The 22,706-nt window shown below is 45.2% G+C and overlaps 1 protein-coding gene across 1 annotated transcript in view; it reads right to left on the minus strand.

Moving 5' to 3' along the window:
• The window catches only part of ITGA11 (integrin subunit alpha 11), a 139,680-nt gene that overhangs the window by 85,166 nt on the left and 31,808 nt on the right, over positions 1 to 22,706 (minus strand). Inside the window, exon 2 of the mRNA XM_038767246.1 lies at positions 21,667 to 21,778. Within this exon, the coding sequence (XP_038623174.1) occupies positions 21,667 to 21,778 (112 nt within the window). The remainder of the gene's footprint in view (positions 1 to 21,666; positions 21,779 to 22,706) is intronic.

The following is a 22,706-nucleotide window of genomic DNA, read 5'->3' on the forward strand; positions in this document are numbered from 1 at the left end:
AGATATTTTGATCCATGGAAAATTTAATCTCCAGGATGTGTTCAAGGGAGGCTAATGCGTTCAAGATGGAATGGGATGAACCACTCAGTAGGGGAGAGTCCAGGGCCGGAAAACCACATGAAGACAGTGCCCAGTGCTTAGTACAGTGCCTCCAGCATGCAATACAGTGCCTGGCACATACTAAGTGCTTAACAAATACCATAATCCTGATTATTATTATTAGCTGGGATGGACCAGAAGCATCATGTCAATCAGTGGCATTTACTGAGTGCTCACTGTGTGCAGGGCACTGGACTAAGCACTCTGGTGAGTACAGCCCAAGAATATACTAGATGCATTCCCTGCCCACAGTGAGCTTATAGGCTAAGAGGACTGTAGGTCTAGAGGATGGAAGAGCACCAGACCCCTACTGTGAAAGAGCCTTCCTCAGAATGGCAAGATGGGGGTTGGAGGACCGACCCATCTGCCATTTAAGGAGAGTCTGGAGCTCTGCCATGGTCTCCCTGTCTCCAGCACTGAGGACCACCAATGCCCACCAGACAGGGTGAGGACCTCCAGACAGCGACGTGTGGGGCCAAAGGTGGAGAGAACTGATTATTCATCACTAGCTTACTCCGTCTGTGGAAGAGTTTACCACCTCAGGGAGAATTGGCCATTTTAGGGTGGGTAACACAGCTGATACCATTAGCAGGTAGAAATGATGTGCTGAGCTCAATAATAATAATATTAAGTACTTACTATTGTTGTTTATGATATTTGTTAAACGCTTATTATTCATTCTTTTAATCATATTTATTGAGTGTTTACTGTGTGCAGAGCATGGTACTAAGCGCTTGGAAAAAACCATTCTTCAGAACTTTTTTTGTTTTGTTGTCTGTCTCCCCCTTCTAGACTGTGAGCCCGTTGTTGGGTCTCTATCGGTTGCCAAATTGTACTTTCCAAGAGCTTAGTACAGTGCTCTGCACACAGTAAGCACTCAATAAATACGATTGAATGAACGAATGAATGAACAATTTAGCAACAGATAGAGACAATCCCTACCCAACAATGGGCTCACAGTCTAGAAGCAGGGAGACAGACAACAAAACAAGTAGACAGGCATTAATAGCATCAAAAACATGAATAGAATTATGGATATATACACATCATTAATAGAATAATAAATATGTACATATACACACAAGGGCTGTGGGGTGGGGAGGGGGGTAGAGCAGAGATAGGGAGTAGGGGTGATGGGGAGGGGAGGAGGAGCAGAGGAAAAGGGGGGGCTCAGTCTGGAAAGGCCTCTGTGCCAGGCACTGGAATAATAATAATAATAATAATAGTGTTTGTTAAGCACTTACTATGTGTCAAGCACTGTTCTAAGCACTGGGGTAAATACAAATTAATCAGGTTGGACAGAGTCCCTGTCCCACATGGATGAGGTAACTGAGGCACAGAGAAATTAAGTGACTTGCCTCATTGGGGTAGATGCAAGGTAATCAGGTTGGACACAGTCAAGCACTGCATTAAGTGCTGAGATAGATACAAGATAGTCATATTGGACACAGTCCCTCTCCCTCACGGGGCTCAACCTCTAAGTGGGAAGGAGGGCAGGTATCTGATCCCCATTTTATGGATGAAGGAACCTGGAAACTGAGACCCAGTGAAGTTGTGACAGCCAAAACTAACACAGTAGGCAAGTGGTAGAGCTGGGATTAGAATCCAGATCCTCTGAATCCCAGGGCCATGCACTTACCACTAGGCCATGCTGCTTCTCTAATAGTAATAATTGTGGTATTTGTTAAGCACTTACTATGTACTGGGCACTGTCCTAAGCACTAGGGTAGATACAAGCTAATCAGTTTGGGCACAGTTCATATCCTGCAAGGGGCACATGGTTGTAATCTCCATTTTACAGATGAGGTAACTGAGGCACAGAGAAGTGAAATGACTTGTTCAAGATCACACAGCAGACAAGTGGTGGAGCTATGATTAGAATCCAGGTCCCGTGCTCTTTCCACTAGTCCATGCTGCTTCCTAATCAATCCTAAGTGATTAACTGATTGACAATATTATGGTTTAACTAAATGATTGATTGTCATCTTGTGCATTTCCTGCCTTTTAGCAGCACTGCCTTTGAATGGTTCTAGGCAGTGGAGAATAATATTTACTTTAAAGTGTCTTTTGGTGGAGGGAGCAGTTTTTCTCTGACACGTGCTCTGAAAACCAAGAAAGTGATTAGAATCTCACATCTCCTGATTGGTTCTCCCGTCATTCCAACTGAGCAATGATAAATGAAATCAACTCTACTCCCCACATATTAGTGATCACACTTCCTGAGCTCTCTCACTCAATCAATGCTATTTATTGAGCGCTTCGTTTGTACAATGCATTGAACTAAAAGCTTGGGAGAGTCCAATACAACAGAGTTGGTAGACAAGTTCCTAGCCCACAAAGAGCTAAATAATATCCAATTTATGGATTTTTCCTGGTATCTCTTAGTGTTTATTATGTGCCAGTCTTAATCCCCATTTTACAGATGAGGTAACTGAGGCACAGAGAAGTTAAGTGACTTGCCCAAAGTCATCCATCAGGGGTCTCCAGTGGGAGACTCTGTTCTCTAGTGATTGGGCCCTGAGACCACTTCTCCATTTGGTGTCAAAGAGTGGTGGACTCTAGACTATATATTCATTCAATAAATACGATCTAATGGGTGAATAAAGGCAAACATCCCCCCGCCACCCCAGCTTCCCCAGAGGGCTCCTTATCAGTAGCTAAGGTAATGCCAACACTCGGGCCAGTTTCCGGATTGTCCAGTTTGTAAACAGAGCGGAGGCCGGGCAGCAGGCCTGCCACCACCCCTGGAAACTGTGGCCCCAGAGTTACCCAGAAGCCTCCTCCCCAACCAAGCCAGGGTGTCTGGTTACGGGCCCGGGGCCCTCTGGGATCCAGATGGGGAATCTCAGGAACTCCTGGCCTCTGGCTTTCAGCCATGGAAGAAACGAAAACAAAAGTCCAGGAGGAAGAAACAATTTCTCCTTTTAATTGTCTTTAGGGTTCTGGGTTGGGAAAGGTAGGAGTCCCAGAGCAATGGGGCTTTCTGCCTGGATGCTGTGGACTTGGATCATTTCCCTTAATTTTCTCGGGCTTTGGAACCCAGCAACCTTCTGGGAAGTCGACTGTTATCGTTCCTCAATCCGGCAACCTCTCCCTCTAGACTGTAAACTCATTATGGGCAGGGAATGGGTCCATTAATTCTGTTGTATTCTCCTAAGCAGTTAGTACAGTGTCAGTCAGTCAACTGTATTTGAGTGCTTACTGTGTGCAGAACCCTGTACTAAGCACTTGGGAGAGTACAATATACCAATAAACAGACATGTTCCCTGCCCACACTGAGTTACAGTAAGCATGAGAAGCAACATGGCTTAGGGGATAAGGCATGGGCTTGAGAGTCAGAGAGACCTAGGTTCTAATCCCGGCTTTGCCGCATATCTGCTGTGTGACCCTGGGCAAATCACTTAATTTCTCAGTGCCTCAGTTACCTCATCTGTAAAATGGGTATGAGTATGAGCCCTATATGGGACAGGGACTGTGCCCAACCTGATTAACTTCTATCTACCCCAGCGCTTAGAGCAGTGCTCGGCAGATAGTAAGTGCTTATCAAGTACCACAATAATAACAGTAATTATCCTTATTATTATTATTATAGCTCTCATCCTATCCCGTCTGGACTACTGCACTAGCCTTCTCTCTGATCTCCCATCCTCGTGTCTCTCTCCACTTCAATCCATACTTCATGCTGCTGCCCGGATTATCTTTGTCCAGAAACGCTCTGGACATATTACTCCCCTCCTCAAAAACCTCCAATGGCTACCGATCAATCTGCGCATCAGGCAGAAACTCCTCACCCTGGGCTTCAAGGCTGTCCATCACCTCGCCCCCCTCCGACCTCACCTCCCTTCTCTCCTTCTACTGCCCAGCCCGCACCCTCCGCTCCTCCACCACTAATCTCCTCACTGTACCTCGCTCTCGCCTGTCCCGCCATCGACCCCCGGCCCACGTCATCCCCCGGGCCTGGAATGCCCTCCCTCTGCCCATCCGCCAAGCTAGCTCTCTTCCTCCCTTCAAGGCCCTGCTGAGAGCTCACCTCCTCCAGGAGGCCTTCCCAGACTGAGCCCCTTCTTTCCTCTCCCCCTCGTCCCCCTCTCCATCCCCCCGTCTTACCTCCTTCCCTTCCCCACAGCACCTGTATATATGTATATATGGTTGTACATATTTATTACTCTATTTATTTATTTTACTTGTACATTTCTATCCTACTTATTTTATTTTGTTGGTATGTTTGGTTCTGTTCTCTGTCTCCCCCTTTTAGACTGTGAGCCCACTGTTGGGTAGGGACTGTCTCTATGTGATGCCAATTTGTACTTCCCAAGCGCTTAGTACAGTGCTCTGCACACAGTAAGCGCTCAATAAATACGATTGATTGATTGATTGATTATTAGAGGGGAAGACAGACATTAACATAAATAAATTACAGCTGTGGACATAAGTGTTGTGGGGCTGAAAGGGGTGATGAATAAAGGAAGCAAGTCAGTGTGATGCAAAAGGGAGTGGAGAAGAGGAAAGGAGAGATTAGTCAGGGAAGGCCTCTTGGAAGATATTGATTGATTCAGTGGTATTCATTGAGCACTTACTGTGTGCAGAGTGCACTGTACTAAGTTCTTGGGAGAGTAAAATATAACATAGTTGGGGCACCCATTCCCTGTCCACAGTGAGCATACAGTCTAGAGGGGGAAACGGGCATTGATATAAATGAGTAAATAACGGATATGTACCTAAATTCTTTGGGTGGGGTGAATAAAGGATACAAATCTAAGGGCAAGGGCCTTGTCTGGGAAGACCTGTTGGAATTGTGCTTTTAATAAGGTTTTAAAGGTGGGGAGAGCGATCGTCTGTCAAATAGGAAGAAGGAGGGAGTTCCAGACTAGAGGCAGGACGTGGGCAAGAGGTCGGCAATGACTTCACTTCTCTGGGCCTCAGTTTCCTCATCGGTAAAGTGGGGATTAAGGCTGTGACCCCCAAATGGGATATAGTGGGATATGGACTATGTCCAACCTGATCAGCTTGTAAGATGCCAGCACTTAGTACAGTGCCTGGCCCATAATAAGCACTTAAATACCATAAAAAAACCCATAAAAATAAAAACAACTGTCCACTTCTGGTTCTTCTCTTACCCTTTGGATGCTCCTACTCAGGATTTTTGAGTAACATATGGATCCAAAAGCTCGTCAGTGAAAAAACAGGCTACAAAGAACATCAATTCTTTTGAGATGTGGTGTTGGAGAAGGCTTTTGCAAATACCATGGACTGCCCGAAAAACAAATAAATGGATTTTGGAGCAAATTAAAATAAAGTGGTCTTTGGAAGGCCAAATGACTCTACTTAGATTAGCGTATTTTGGACACATAATCAGGAGGACTAATTCTCTGAAGAAGACGCTAATGCTAGGAAAAGTCCAGGGAAAATGTGGAAGAGGCAGACTGGCAGCTAGATGGCTACAGACCATAGCAATGATAATGGAAGAACCATTAGTAAGGTTGTGGATTATGGCAGAGGACAGGACGTTCTGGAGAAAGTATATCCATGGAGCCACTATGAATCGGAAACGCTCAAAGGCACTTAATACTAAAATAATAACTGAAGCAAAGAGAAGTTAAGTGATTTGCCCAAGGTCACACAGCAGACAAATGGCAGATCCGGGATTAGAACTCAGGTCCTTCTGACTTCCAGGCCCTTGCTCTATCCCCTAGGCCATGCTGCTTATTTAACAAATGTCCAAAGAACACAGATCCAAAAGCTAATGATAATAATAATAATGATAATAATTGTGGTATTTGTTAAGCATTTCCTGTGTGCCAAGCACTGTATTAAACTCAGGGATGGATGCAAGCAAATCAGGTTGGACACCTTCCCTGTCGTTCTCTCTGAAGCGCTTAGTACAGTGCTCTGCACAGAGTAAAGTGCTCAATAAATACCACTGATTGATTGACCGGTTGACTGTAAAATGTGCTTTAGTTCGGGCTGTGTCTCTTCTGTGATTCCTAGCCAATAGGAGCCCAGAGCACATCCTGGTAGTTAATCCACTGCTTCTCCCAGAGATGCCGCCCACCTCCGAAATTCCCAGCATGTGCACTGGAAGTAGGTCTCCTGCCAGGCCCGAAGAGCAAAGATTCTGCGGAAGGGTGGGGCATGCACAGCAACCTCTGCAGAGTGGCTTGGTGGGACCTAGATCGCCTTGCAAAAACTCACTGAGGGAAAACGCTGAGCCAGCAACCTGCCCCGCCATCCCCAGCACAACACAAATTCAATTTATTTTCTTTCTGGAGGTTAGCAATCTGGATTCTTTCCTTTCAAACTTTCCACTACCAAGATTATGCTTAGAGTCTCAAGTGTGTGCAATACTTGGTCTGCTGCCCTGGGAGTGCAGCATTAAACAACTACAACCTTTAGAACTATGGCATTAACTGTAACTACAACATTAAATAATTATGGTATTTGTTAAGTGCCTACTATGTGCCAGGCACTGTACTAAGTGGTGGGGTGGTTACAAGCAAATCGGGTTGGACACAGTCCCTGTTCCACATGAGGCTCACAGTCTCAATCCCCATTTTGCAGGTGATGTAACTGAGGCACGGAGAAGTGAGTTGTCCATGGTCACCTGGCAGAGAAGTGGCGGAGGTGATATTAGAACCCATGATCTTCTGACAACCAGGCCCATGCTCTATCCACTACACTATGCTGCTTTTCTGATGAACTACAACATTATTAATGACAACATTAAGAACTACAGCAACTACAACAACAAAGAACTACAACATCAAAGAACTACAGCCCTCCAGACTGTAAGTTCATTGTAGGTGGGAATGTGTCTATTATATTGTTATAATGTACTCTCTCAAGTGCTAAGTACAGTGCTCTGCACACAGTAAGCACTCAATAAATAGTATTAACTGACTGACTGACTAGTTCGGGCTCAAATTGAGGCACAGATCTGTGCCCAGTTATCTGTGGGTGAACTGGGGTGTTTGTGCTGTATAATCAATCAGTCATATTGATTGAGCACTTATGGTGTGCAGAGCCCTGTTCTAAGCTCTTGGGAGAGTGCAGTGTAACAGAGTTGGTAGACATGTCCCCTGACCATGACGAATTTAGAGACTAGAGGGGGAGAGACTTTAATATAAGTAAATAAATTACGGATATGTTCACAAGTGCTGTGGAATGAATAAAGAGTGCAAATCCAAGTACAAGGGCAACACAGAAGGAAGTGGGAGAGAGGAAATGAGGGCTTAGTTGGGGAAGGTTCCCTGGAGGAGATGTGCCTTTAATACTGCTTTGAAGTTGGGGAGAGTGATCATCTGTCAGAGGTGATATCCCAATGTGGATGTCCCACCTACACCTCAAACTTAATGTGTCCAAATCAGAGGTCCTCGTCATCCCACCCAAGCTTTGTCCTCCCCATGACTTCCCTATCACTGTAGACAGCACCACCATCCTTCCGGTCTCATAAGCCCACAGACTAGGCATTATCCTCAACTCTTCTCTCTCATTCAACTCACATGTTCAATTTGCCATTAAACCCTCTTGGTTCAACCTTCACAACATTGCTAAAATCCACCCTTTCCTCTCCATCCAAACTACTACCATGTTAAACCAAGCAGTTATGCTATCCTGCCCTTATTACTGCATCAGCTTCCTTGCTGACCTCCCTGCCTCCTGTCTTTCCCCACTCCAGTCCCTACTTCACTCTGCAGCCCAGATCTTTTTTCTACAGAACCATTCAGTCCCTGTTACCCCACTCCTGAAGAATCTCCAGTCAAACCTCAACATCAAACAGAAGCCCCTTACTTTAAAGCACTCGATCACCTTCCCCACTCCTAACTTACCTCACTGCTCTCCAGCTACAACCCAACCTGTACATTTCGCTCCCCAAATGCTAACCTACTCACTGTACCATGATCTCATCTATCTCACTGCTGACCTCTTACTTCCCAAGCACTTAGTACAGTGCTCTGCACACAGTAAGCACTCAATACGATTGATTGATTGATTACCCACAACCTGCCTCTTGCCTGGGCCACCCTCCCTCCTCATATCCGACTAATAATTACTCTCTTCACCTTTGAGTCTAATTGAAGGCACATCTCCAAGAGGAGAGGCCTTCCCTAAGCCCTCATTTCCACTGCTCCCTCTCCCTTGCCCACATTTTCACCCCTCCCTCAGCCCCACAGCACTTATATCTGTATCCATAATATATTTATGCATAGTAATTTCTGTCCCCCCCCCAGAACACAACCTTGCTGTGGGCAGGGAACATGTCTATGATCATCACTTTCCTGAAATGGAGTGTCAGGAGCCGGGTACTCAGCCCTTCCTGTACACTACAAGCCCCTTTGGGGAAGCCAAGAACTTCCGAGCAAGGCCACCATCCGACGTCTCCTCGGCCTTCAAGCTGTCATTTCTTTTTTCCATTTCCCTTCCACTGGCTGCCTTCCAGTTTCTGATCCTGTGGGCTGGCAGGCTCCCCACTGTCATTATCCTGCAGTGGAGGGGCTCTCTCTCTCTCTCTCTCACCTTCTGAGTTCCAACAAGCCCCAGTCTTATTTGTGCTGTGACTTAGACTTGAACCAAAATGAGTCACAGTGGCTATTTCAAAAGAAAATATCAGAGGGGACTCGGCCTTCTGGAAATTTGACTTTTTCAGGCCCGGATCAAGAAGAGGGTCTAGACTGCTGCTTAGCCTAGATTTGCTTAGCTCTGCCTGAACTAACATGGGCTCTCCCTAGGCCTGCCTGTTTATTTTATTTTATTTTTTTAAGGTATTTGTTAAGCACTTACTATGTGCCAACCACTGTACTAAGCACTGAGGTAGATACAAGTTAACCAGGTTGGACACAGTCCCTGTCTCACATCAGGCTCACACCCTTAATCACCATTTTATAGATGAGGGAACTTAGGCCCAGAGAAGTGAAGTGAGTTGCCCCAGATCACACAGCAGATATGCGATAGAGCCAGGATTAGAACCCACTACGCCAGGTTCCATTTGGGTCAGGGAATATTTCTGCCCTGATTATCTTGTTTCCTCTCCAGAATCTTATACCTAATAAGCACTTAATACATTCCATAATAATTATTATGTCGGTAAGGTGAAGTGCCCCAAGTTGGAAAAGGGTAGGGTGTGAATCTAGGGTGACCAGAGCAGGCAAAGCAAAGCTGAAGCCAACTATGACAATCAACATCAGCCTACCAATCCAGGCAGGGGTGGGACTTTGCTTGTTATTTTTATTTTGATTATTTTGGCATTTATTAAAGGGCTGCTAAATCCTAAGCACCATGGGAGATTGAAAATTATCAGATGGGTTACATCTGCAGACCCACATGATGCTCACAGTCTATCTCATTCCCATTTTACAGCTGAGGAAACAAAGGCCTAGAGAGGTAAAGTGACTTGCCCATGGTCACACAGCAGGACAGTGGCAGAATTGGGATTAGAACCCAAGCCTCTTGACCTCCAATCCCTTGCTCTTTTCATTGTCCTTCAATGTCTGCCACCCAAAATACCCCTCTCCCCACCTCGGGTCCTCCAGCACTTAGTAGAGTGCTTGTCACATAGTAAACACTTAAATACCATCATTATTACTATTATTTGTTCCACCTCTGCCCAGCTGTGGTGGCAATTTTTATTAGGTCTCTCTTGGAAAGTTGGGTGGGTTACACCGGTGTTGGGAGATGATTTTAAGGGGAAGCAGTGTTACTCAATGGAAAGAGCACGGGCCTGGAAATTAGAGGACCTGGGTTCTAATCCCAGCATGATAACTTGGTTGCCGGGTGACCCTGGACCGATCACTTCACTGTGCCTCAGTTTCCTCAATTTAAAATGGGAGATTCAGTACCTGTTCTCCCTCCTACTTAGACTGTGAGTTCCTTGTGGGATGGGGACTCTAACCTGATTAACTTATCTCTACTCCATGCTTAGAACAGTGCATGACTCATAGAAGCTGCTTAAACAGCATTAAAGAAGGGTAGGGCAATAAATTCGTGAATTCTAAGGAACCGTCTTACTAAACTTCAGTAGAACATTCTCGCTCACTGAATGGAAAGTCTTTGAGAAAGAACCGTAATGAACATCTCTTTGGGAGGCATGATAAAAATAACTTTTGGTCCTGAAGAGTTATTATATTTTTTTTTTTTTACAGCTTCCAGTCTTATGTCCAAGAGACACCACAGAAGCAGCATGGTGTAGCGGTTAGAGCATGGGCCTCAGAGTCAAAGGACCTGGATTCTAATCCTGGATCTACCAGTTGCTCTGCCAATTTCTTAGTTACGATAATAATAATAATAATAATGGTACTTGTTACTATGTGCCAAGCACTGTTCTAAGCACTAGAGTAGATACAAGTTAATCAGGTTGGACACAGTCCCTGTCCCATGTGTGACTCAGACTCTTAATCCCCAATGTACAGATGAGGAAACGGAGGCCAGAGTAGTGAAGTGATTTGCCTGAAGTCACACAGCTGACAAGTGGCAGAGCCGGGGTTAGAGCCCAGGTCCTTCCGACTGAGGCCCAGAGAAGTAAAGAGTCTTGTTTGAGGTGACATAGCATAGACTACTGGCTAGAGCACAGGTCTGGGAGTCAGAGATTAGAACCCAGGTCCTTCTGACTTCCAGGCCTATGGTCTTTTACATATTTTATGAGTCAGACCTGGGCCCCCAAGCATCGTTCTCCTTCCTGCCCCTGAGTGAATGAGCTGGGAGCAACTTTCTGGCCACCAGAGAGGCAGAATGCAGGTGACCGGGCAGTTTCCTCTGGGCAAATAGGCATGGTGTGTGGCCCACATCTGTTCAACCCCTGGCTTTCAGCTCTTCTGGGACTTCGGCTTATTGGTTTCTTCTGTCTTCTCTGATGTCTTGTCAGGCGGGAGGATTAGGGTTGTGGTGGGTGGGCAGGACAGGGGCCTAGAGGCCCAAGGAAATGCTTATATTTCCAGCCTTCTTGTTTTTCCGTCCATTTACAAGTGTGGATTATGGGCTCTCAGAGGCCGAGGAACGGGGCACCTGGCTCTCTTGCCAAGGGAACACGACAATTTCTGGAGGAGGCCAAAAAATCATCTCCCCTCCCATCCCAAAGTGAAATGATGGCATGAAACTGTGGATGAAAAGTTTTTTGGGCTTTTTTGGGGTGAAAGACAATTACAGTAGGGGAAGGCAGAGAGGCTATTTGTTTGCATTTAGGGGATTCCCTGTTGCACTGGGACAGCAACAGGGAATCCCCTAAATGCAAACAAATAGCCTCTCTGCCTTCCCCTACTGTAATTGTTGCACTGTCCCTGTTGCACTGGGACAGCAACAGGAGTAGAAAATGAAACTACAAATGGACCATAAACCAGTTCATTATTCAATCTGAAACCAGGCAAGAGAAGAAATCATTAGGCTAAATTGACGGAAACCTCCTCAACCCCTCCGATAAAAATTGCAGTGATGGGAGGCAGCTTGGTCTATTGGAAAGATGAGGATAAAATATCTGCTTTCCCTCTCTCTTAAGATGCAAGCCCTCTATGGCATGGGGATTGGGTCCAATCTGATTCTCTTGTTTCTACCCCAAAGTTTAGCACAGTGTTTGGCCCATAGAGAAGCAGTGCAACCTAGCGGATAGAACACAGGCCTGGGAGCCAGGAGGACCTGGGTTCTAATCCCAGCTCCAAGGCTTCTCTGCTGTCTGCGCTTGGGCAAGTCACTTCACTTAAATGTTCCTCAGTTCCCTCACTTGTCAAATGGGAATTAAGACTGTGAGCCCCATGTGGGACAGAGACTGTGTCCAAACTCACTTGTATTGATCCCAGTGCTTAGTACAGTGCCTAGCACATAGAAAAACCATAATTATCATTATTATTATTACAGCTCTTGGTAAAGTACAACAAACAATAGACACATTCATTCATTCACTCAATCGTATTTATTGAGTGCTTACTGTGTGCACAGCACTGTACTAAACGCTTGGGAAGTACAAGTTGGCAACATATAGAGATGGTCCCTACCCAGCAACGGGCTCTCAGTCTAGAAGGGGGAGATTCCCTGTCCACAAGAAGCTTACACGCTAATGGGGTGTGTGATCTAGTGGATAGAGTTCGGGTCTGCGACTCGGAGGGACCTGTGTTCTAATCCTGGCTCTATCACATGTCTTCTGAGTGACCTTGGGCAAGTCACTTCACTTCTATGTGCCTCTGCTACCTCATCTGTAAAGTGGGGATTAAGACTGAGTGCCCCATGTGGAGCATGGGCTGTGTTCAACCTGATTAGCTTGTATCTACCCCATGCTTAGTACAGAGTCAGGCACATAATAAGGGCTTCAAGTCCATAAAAAAGAGCTTGATTCAGTGTTTAGCATGGATTGAGTAACTGACTCACTAGCATCTGTTGGTATTAGGGAAACCAGACAGGATGCAGGTCTCAGGAACCATTCAACTTTGCTCAAAGTCTCCATAACCTGCCATTACACATAAAGGAAATTCCTTCCTAACAAGGTGATGATGATTAATGGGGAGAAGTGGCTGGATAGTGTGTGCTAAAATTATTTCCAAATGGGCCTTTCAAGATTGTTCTGAAATTCACCCATCCTGCCCTTCTCTTTCTTTCATTATTAGGGAAGCCGAGAGGGAGGAAGAGAGAAGGAACAAAGGAGGGAGGAAGGCAGAAAGATAGAGGGGGAAGGAGGAAGGAAAGGGAGAGAAAGGGAGGGAGAGGGAGAGATAGACAGGGAGGGAAGGAGAAGAGCAGTGTAGTCTAATGGATTGAGCATGGGCCTGGGAGTTAGAAGGACCTGGGTTCTAATCCCAGCTCTGCCAGTTGTTTTCTGGGCAAGTCACTTCACTTATTTGGGCCTCAATTATCTCATCTGTAAAATGGGGTTTAAGACTGTGAGCCCCATGTGGGTTGTGGACTATGTCCAACCTGACTAAGCTTGTATCTACCCCCAACAAAGTGCCTGGCACCAAGTAAGCACTTAAAAAATACCATAAAAAAATAAGGGAGGGAGAGGGAGAGAGAGGCAGGGAGAGGGAGAGAGAGGCAGGGAGAGGGAGAATGACAGACCTTGGAGCGAAAGAATACCAGAAGTCATTGCTTTCAGCCTGGCCGAGAATTCTCAGAAATCATTTAGCCACAAAAATTCTACTCAGCCTCAAAATGTGCATGGGCCTGGTTCTCCCCCTCCCCCAGGCCCAGCCAACTCCCCTTCTTCCATCACTGTCTCTATTCCTAGACTAAGAAAACATAAATCTTAGTCGAGGCAGCAATCATTCAGAAAACACCCCAGCCTCACCTGCAGAAAAGAGAAAAGAAAAGCAAAATACATTCAGTTCTCTTTAGGTTTTCCACCTGCAATCCTTCCTTAGGTCTCCTGTCTGGTTTCTATTAAGTCTGCCTCAGTTTGTAGTGTTTTTTAAGCCCTAGACATATAGTAATCACAACGGTGATGATGATAGTAGTAATTGTGGTATTTGTTGAGTGCTTACTATGGGCCAAGTACTGTGCTAAGCCCTGGTGTTGATCCAAAATAATCAGGTCTGGCTCACATGGGGCTCACAGTCTGAGTAGGGAGGGAGAATAAGTATCTTATCCCAATTTTACAGATGTGGAAACTGAGGCCTAAAGAAGTAAAATGACTTGACCACGGTCAAACAGCAAGCAAGGGTTGGAGCCGGGATGAGAATAATAGTAACAATAATAATGTGTGGTATTTGTCAAGTGCTTACTGTGTGCCAGGCACTGTACTTAGCACTGGGGTGGATACAAGCAAATCGGGTTGGACACAGTTCCTGTCCCTCATGAGGCTCACAGTCTTAATCCCCATTTGACAGATGAGGCAACTGAGGCCCAGAGAAGTGAAGTGACTTGCCCAAGGCCACACAGAAGAAAAGTGGCGGTGTCAGAGTTGGAATGCATGACCTTCTGACTCCCAGCCCCGTGCTCTATCCACTATGCCATGCTCTGACTCCCAGGCCTGTGATCTTTCCACTATCAATCAGTCAATGGTTTTTACTGAGAGTTTACCATGTGCAGAACACTGTACTAAGCACTTGGAAGAGTACAATACAATAGAGTTGGTAGACACGTTCCCTGCCGCCTATGAGCTTACAGTCTAAAGGGGAGACAGACACTAATACAAATAAAAAATGATGGTTATGGACATAATTGCTGTGGGGCTGAGGGAGGGGTGAATAAAGGGGGCAAATCCAAGGGCAAGGGTGATATAGAAGGAGTGGGAGAAGAGGAAATGAGCAAATCCAAGTGCAAGAGTGAAGAAGAAGCTATATTTTCATTGATCATTAGACTTTCCTGTAAAACACAGAGAGTGATTTACTTCCAGACCCCCCCATTTCCTAGACTTTGCCCCCACTTTCCACCCCAGGCTTGCGAGAGTTTGGTTCTCTCAACCAGGTCAAGGTCAAAACCCACTCAGAATTCCTGGGCTTGGTCTTCAGACACAAATTGTTCTGGTGTTGTATCTCTATCAGACAGAGGATTGACCATCTGAAAACCAAATTATCTGATATAATCCCAGATGATTGGCCACCCAAATACTATTTGAAGACACAGGCTTCCCTTGTTAGCTAAGATAGAAAATTTGACTGATATGAGACAGTCAGTCAGTCAATTTTATTTATTGAGCACTTACTGTGCACAGAGCAATGTACTAAGTCCTTGGGAGAGTACCATATAACAATATAACAGGCACATTCCCTACCCAAAATGAGCTTTCATTCTAGAGGGGGAGATAGACATTAATATAAATCAATTACAGATATATATATATATATATAGATAGATAGATAGATATAGATATATATGTAAACGTTTTTACTGCACAGAAGAAGGAAATGGTAAACCACTTTTTTTTTTAACAAAGAAAACTAAATGGAAAAAGAACCATAAAGTCACTATGAATCTGAAATGACTCAACGGCATCTAAGAATAAGAAGAACATAAGTGCCATGGGGCTGGAAGACTGATGAGCAGTCTATATTTTCATTGATCATTAGACTTTCCTGTAAAACACAATAAGTGATTTATTTCCACATCCCCCCATTTCCTAGACTTTGCCCCCACTTTCCACCCCAGACTTTCAAGAGGTTGGTTCTCTCAACCAGGTCAAGGTCAAAACCCACTCAGAATTTCAGGGCGCGGGCTTCAGACACCAATTGGAAACTCCTGGGATCTCCATTTGTGTTCTCTTGGCAAAAGAGAAGCACCGTGTCAGCGTGGCTCAGCGGAAAGAGCTTGGGCTTGGAAGTCAGAGGTCATGGGTTCTAATCCCAGCTCCACCACATGTTTCCTGTGTGACCTTGGGCAAGTCACTTAACTTCTCTGAGCCTCAGTTACCTCATCTGTAAAATGGGGATTAAGACTGTGAGCCCCACGTGGGACACCCTGATCACCTTGTATCCCTCCCAACGCTTAGAACAGTGCTTTGCACATAGTAAGTGCTTAACAAATACCATCATTATTATTATTAAAACAAGACTTGCTGCTCGGAGAAATAAAAGGCCCGAAGGGGCCTCGTGAAATGGCCTCAAACTGGGCATCTTGAACCTCAAATAGTTTTTGAAAACCATTCTAACGATTTGAATGCAAATGGATCAGAAGTACGTGGATTAAATTTCCCCTAAAATACACAGGGGCTTAAAAAGCCACATGGAGAGAGCTTGGGGCAGGAGGAATTTGGGGTTTTATCAGCCCCAAGACAGAAGCAAAACTGTTCAAGATGTCTGAGAGGCTGAATGAGTGGCGAGCTCCAGCCAGTATGTATTCCAGGCATGCTGGACTGAATGATGATGGAGGCAGATAACCCCAGACTACCATCTGCACCCCAAAATCTTCCCTCTGAGTCCCAATCCTATCAATCCCTCACCCCCAGGATATATTTCTGATCAGCTTCTGGGAAGACATGGGACCTCAGGTCAAAGTTCATTTCCTCCCTGGACTTCTTGGAGGGTAAGGGGAGGCCTTAGAGACTTAATCAATTTTGTTTGTTGAGTGCTTACAGTGTGTGGAATACTGTACTAAGTGCTTGAGAGACTATGCCATAGAGTTGGAAGGAAGGTGTCTAATTTGTTGTAATGATGATAATAATAATAGCACAAGTGCTTACTATGTGCCAAGCACTGGGGTAGATATAAGTTAATCAGGTTAGACACAGTCCCTGTCCCACATTTAGTTCACACTCTAAATAGGAGGGAGTAGGATTTAATCCCATTTCATAGATGGGGTAACAGGCACAGAGAAGTTAACTGTCTTGCCTAAGGTCACACAGACAAGAGGCAGAGCTAGGATTAGAATCCAGGTCCTCTGACTCTGAGGCCCATGCTCAACTACTAGGCCACACTGCTTCCCAAGCATCTACTATGATGCCCTGCACAGAGTAAGCTCTCAATAAATACCACTGATTGAATGATTGATAGAACAGGGCGCTCTACAAACCCAAGTGGCTCGAGAGAGAAATTAAGAAGTGTGGACTAGTGGATAGAGCACGGGCCTGGGAATTGGAAGGACCTGGGTTCTAATCCCAGCTCCACCATTTGTCTTCCATGTGACCTTGGGTATGGCACATCACTTCTCTATGCCTCAGTTCCCTCATCCAATGGGAATTGGGACTGTGAGCCCCATGAGGGACATGGACTGTGTCCGACCTGATTAGCACTTATTACAGTGCCTGGCACATAGTAAGCCCTTAATAAATACTGTAAAAAAAAGTCCTAAGAGGAAACTGAGAGGTCCCAGGGGCCTAGGGGTCTGCCTAGGATTGCATTCCTTATGTGGCTATTAGGATCAATGCCATTTTCAACATAATTTTTTGAGTTCATACCTCAGGCAGAGAACTATACTGGGCACTTAGGAAACATAATAATAATAACAATAATAATAATGATAGTTGTTAAGTGCTTACTATGTGCCGAGCACTGTACTAAGCGCTGGGGTGGATACAAGCAAACCGGGTTGGACACAGTCCTTGCCTCACTTGGGACTCACAGTCTCAATCCCCATTTTACAGATGAGGGAGCTAAGGTAAATAGAAGTGAAGTGACTTGCTCAAGGCCACCCAGCAGACAAGTGGTGGAGTCAGAATTAGAACCCATGACCTTTTGACTCCCAGGCCCATGCTCTATTCACTACGTAATGCTGCTTCATCATCATCATAATCAATGGTATTTATTAAGATATTTCTACGGGCAGAGCACCGTACTAAGCACTCGGGAGAGTACAATACAACAAAGTTGGTAGACATGTTCCCTGCCCACAGTGAGCTTAGTAGAAGCCAAAGACATCATCTCAGCTCTGGGGAGCACACAATCCAGTCAGGGAAGTGGTGGTTATAAGTCAATGGACAAACTGGATTATAAGCCCCTGGAGGGCCAGAAACATGAAATATGCATTTGAGGACTTCCCCTTTACAACCAGCAGCTCACAACGCTCCCCATCTTCAAAGTCCCACTAAGATACATCTCCTCCAGGAGTTTTTCCTGACTAATCTCTTCTCTAGATTCTATTTCTCTCCTACTGAATCACTTGAGTGCTTTACCTCCTAAACAATTAGGTATTTTTCCCCACCATTACTTCCCCACAACACTTATGGACATATTTTAAACTCCACTGCTTCCCCCTAACTGTAATTTATTTTTAGTATCTGTCTCCCTAGCTAAACTGTAAATTTCTTGAGGTCAGAGTTCATATCTACTAACTCTGTCATACTATATCAAGTGCTTACTACAGTTCTCTGCAGAGAATAAGTGCTCTGTTCATGCTATTAATTGATGTTCACTTCAAAGCACTCAGGCACATGCTCTGCACTCAGTAGATGTCCAATAATTACAACCAATCTATTTATTGAGGTCTTACTATGTGCAGAGCACTGGATTAAGGGCTTGAGAGAGTACAAAAGAGTCGGTAGACATGTTCCCTGCCCATAATGAGCTCTCAGTCTAGAGGGGGAGATGGACATGAATATAAATAAATTATGGATAAGTACGTAAGTGCTGAGGGACTGAGGGGGGGGGTGGTGAGTAAAGGGTGTAAATCCTAATGCAAGAAGGGCGTGGGAGATGAGAAAAGGAAGACTTAGGGAAGGCCTTTTGGACATGTGTTTCTAATAGGGCTTTAAAGGTGGGGAGAGTGAACATCTGTCAGATATGAAGAGGGCAGGAGTTCCAGGCCAGAGGGAGGATAAGGCTGAGGGGTTGGCAGCAAGACAGATGATATCGAGGTACAGAGAGTAGGTTGATTTTAGAGGAGTGAAATGTGCAGGCTGAGTTGCAGGAGGAAATCACAAAGGTAAGGAAGGAGAAGGCAAGTGGATTGAGTACCTTAAAGCCTGTGGTAAGGGTTTTTAATCATCGCATTTGTTAAGCGCTGACGACATGCCAAACACTCTACTGAGCATTGGGGTAGACACAAGATAATTCAGTCAGACACAGTCTCTGTTCCACACCGGGCTCCCAATCTAAGAGGAAGAGTACAGCATTTTAACCCCATTTTACAGATGAAGAAACTGAGCCCCAGAGAAGTTAAGTGATTTGTCCAAGATCCCACCACAGGCAAATGACAGTAGGGATGGATATCATAGTTAAGAGTGAGTGAGTAGATCTAGACACAGATGAATAAATGAATAACAAATAAACAGAGAAACAAGTCAAGCGGCTAGATCTTGGGCAGGAACTGAAATAGACCATTAAAGCCTTGGCAATGAGCCCTCAACATAATGGAAACCAGGCTGAGGGGCTACTGGAAGTCAGGCAGCAGGTATTAACTAACAGAAATATACTTGACCTCTGAGTCCTATTCCCTGTTGCTTAACTTCCAGACTGTAAGCCTGGTGTGGGTAGGGACTGTCTCACTTTATTGCTGAATTGACTTTCCAAGTGCTTAGTACAGTGCTCTGAACATAGTAAGCGTTCAACAAATATGATTGAATGAATTTCCACAAGACCCTGTATCCATGGGGAAACTCTGAGGGTTTTGTCTCTGTGGGCAGAGGCCAGTCATTGAGAAAAGGGGTTCTGGAGGTGGAGGGTGAAGAACACTGGGAAATGAGGGGAGAAAGCATAGGTAGGCATTTTCCAAGCTTGGTGGAATTCTTGTGGTTGCAGGGTTCTGAACAGTCTTTGCCTGGCTGAAGCAGGACCTGGTTTGACCTCTGTGAGGTCTTGCTTTGTTTTTTCCGCTTTGTCTGGCTGGGTAAACAGACCCGCTGGATCTCAGCAGCAACATCTGGAGCAAACCTGCCGTCTGTCCCCCAGAAACAGTATTTCCAGCTACTCCTCCTCAGAGAAGAGAGACTGAGGAGATCTTTGGAGTTCAGTTCTCAGGCCCAATCCAGCCACTGGCCTAGTGGCTAGAGCACGGGACTGGGAGTCAGAAGGTCTTGGGTTCTAATCCCAGCTCCACCATTTGGCTGCTGGGTGACCTTGGGCAAATCACTTCTCTGGGCCTCTGTTCCCTCATCTGTACAAGGGGGATTAAGACCGTTAGCCCTACATCAAACAGGGTCTGTGTCCAACCTGATTAAGTTGTAACTACCCCAGAGCTTAGTACAGTGATTGGCACATAGTAAGTGCTGAACAAATACCATTAAAAAAGTTGGGAATACTAATTAAAGATGCATAGAAGGCTCTTTCTAGGGTCGCTAGTTTTAAAAACTGGGATATTTGTTAAGTGCTTACTATATGCCAAGGACTGTACTAAGCTCTGGGTTGGATCCAAGATAATCTACTGGGACACAGTCCCTGTCCCACATGGGGCTCACAATTTAAGGAGGAAGGAGTACAGGTATTTTAGGCCTATTTAACTGACATGTTTCTTCTCTTATCTGTAATTTATTACATATCTGTAATTAATTAATTGATTTAATAATAGTAATGATGGCATTTATTAAGTGCTTACTATGTGCAAAACACTGTTCTACGTGCTGGGGAGGTTACAAGGTGATCAGGTTGTCCCACGGGGCACTAACAGTCTTAATCCCCATTTTACAGAATTTTACAGGTAACTGAGGTACAGAGAAGTTAAGTGACTTGCCCAAAGTCACACAGCTGACAATTGGTGGAGCCAGTGTTTGAAACCCATGACCTCTGACTCCAAAGCCCATGCTCTTTCCACTTAGCCACACTGCTTCTAATGTCTGTCTCCCTCTGTAGATTGTAAACTCACTGTGGGCAGGTAATGTGTCTGTTTACTATTATATTGCACTTTCCCAAGCACTTAGTACAATGCTCTGCTCACAGTCAACACTCAATAAATAATGATTGAATGAACATTATTGATGGCTTAGCCACAGACGAAGACCTATCACTTCTTAGATATGAGGAAGTGCGGTCTCCTCTGATATCTCTCTGTTCATGGAAGCAAGAGGCGGATTCCTGCTGTCTGGTCACTGGGAAAGGCCTTGTCCTTTGGCCTGAATTCATTCGTTCATTCATTCAATCATATTTATTGAGCGCTTACTGTGTGCAGAGCACTGTTAAGCACTTGGGAAGTACAAGTTGGCAAAATATAGAGACGGTCCCTACCCAACAGTGGGGTCACAGTCTAGAATGGGGAGACAGAGAACAAAACAAATCATATTAACAAAATAAAATAAATAGAATAAATATGTACAAATAAAATAGAGTAATAAATATGTACAAACATATATACATATATACAGGTGCTGTGGGGAGGGGAAGGAGGTAAGGTGGGGGGGGATGGGGAGGGGGAGAAGGGGGAGAGGAAGGAGAGGGCTCAGGAGGGGGCTCAATTTGAGAGGATGGGCCTGACTGCTCTAGTCCCGTTGGTCAAGGGGTTCAGGAGCTATCAGCAAGGTAGAGAAAATGGCAGTCAAGATGCTTCCTGGAGGTAAATCCATTGTAAACTCCTTGAGGGCAAGGGGTAGTGTCTACTTTGTTGTAATGATAATAATATTAATGATAACAATAATAACTATGGTACTTATTAAGGGCTTACTATGTATCAAACAGTGTTTTAAGTGCTGAGTTAGATACAAGTTAATCAGATTATACACAGTCCCTGTCCCACATGGGGCGCACGGTCTAATAATGATAGTAATACCTATGGCACTTGTTAAGTGCTGCATGAAGCACTGAGGTGGATACAAGCAAATCAGGACATAGTCCCTGTCCCACATGGGGGTCACACTCTTAGTCCCTGTTTTACAGATGAGGTAACTGAGGCCCAGAGAAGTGAAGTGACTTCCCGAGGTCATACAGCAGACAAGAGGCAAAGCTGGGACTAGAACCCACGGTCTCTGACTCCTTGGTCCGTTTTCTATCCACTAGACCACACTGCTTCCCAAGCGCTTACTATAATGCCCTGAACAGATTAAATGTTCAATATAGCACTGATTGAAGGATTGATTGAACAAAGGCAGTCTCCAAACCCAAGTGGCTCTAGGGAGAATTGAAGCAAGGAGCTATCGGCAAAGTGTGAAGGTTAAGGTTGTAAGCTTGTTTTGGATGGGGAATTTATTGTTGTGTTGTACTTTCCCAAGTGCTTAATACAGTACCCTGTGCAAAGTAAGTGCTCAATAAATACAACCTGAAGTTGGGACCACGCTCTTCTCTCTCCACCCATGGGACTCACCATTTCTTCCCACTGATCTCATGCTGTTGCACTGTGTAGCCAAAGAAGGCGTCTCTGGACCCGGGGATGATCCGGGAGCTTTTGGTGTCGATATTGAAGGCGCCACAGAACCCTGGAGGAAGGGAGGGGGAAAGGGAGAGAGAAAATGTGGTCAGCACAGGGTCTAGAGAAGAAACACGCAGTATTCCTTTCAGTCTGGCACCTCGCTTGGGGTTTGGGACAAAGCAGTCCCTAGGGGCAGTGGAGTAATAATAATAATAGCTGTGGTATTTGTTAAGCGCTTCCTATCTGTCAAGCACTGGGCTAAGGGCTGGTGCACATACAATCAGATAGTCTCTCCGCTCCACACAGGGCTCAGAGTCTTAGGGGGAGGGAGAACAGGCATTAAATCTTCATTTTACAGATGAGGAAGCAGAGGGACTGAGCACTGAAGTGACTTGTCCAAGGTCACACCCAGGCCCGGGCTCTTTCTACTAGGCCTCATAGCTTTTCTGGTGATAGCTGACTTTCCAGCTGGGGAGGAAACAATCTTTCATCCAATCAATTGATTGTATTTATTGAGTGCTTACTATGTGCAGAGTACTGTAATAGGCACTGGGGAGAGTGCACTAAAACAGAGTTACAATATAACGGAAGCCAAGCTCTTCCCAAGATGAACAGGTTAACGGGCCTGAGGCTGCCAATAAGGCACAGGGGATTATGGTCATCAGTATGGCCTAGTGGATAGAGCAGGGGCCCGGCAGTCAGAAGGACCTGGGTTCTAATTCCAGCTCTACCACTTGTCTGCTGTGTGACTTTGGGCAAGTCATTTCATTTCTCAGGGCCTCAGTTACCCCATCTGTAAAATGGGGATTAAAACTGAGTCCAATGTCAGACAGGGACTGTGTCCAACCTAATTTGCTTGTATCTACCTCAGTAGTTAGTACAGAGCCTGTTACATAGCAAGTGCTTAACAAATACCACAATTATTATTTATCACAACATCTGTGTTTGACCAGTTGGCTGATCATCCAGGGCTTGCCCCTTCTTTCTCTGGTTGA

The sequence above is a fragment of the Tachyglossus aculeatus genome, chromosome 26 (assembly GCF_015852505.1).
Source record: "Tachyglossus aculeatus isolate mTacAcu1 chromosome 26, mTacAcu1.pri, whole genome shotgun sequence".
Lineage (NCBI taxonomy): Eukaryota > Metazoa > Chordata > Mammalia > Monotremata > Tachyglossidae > Tachyglossus > Tachyglossus aculeatus.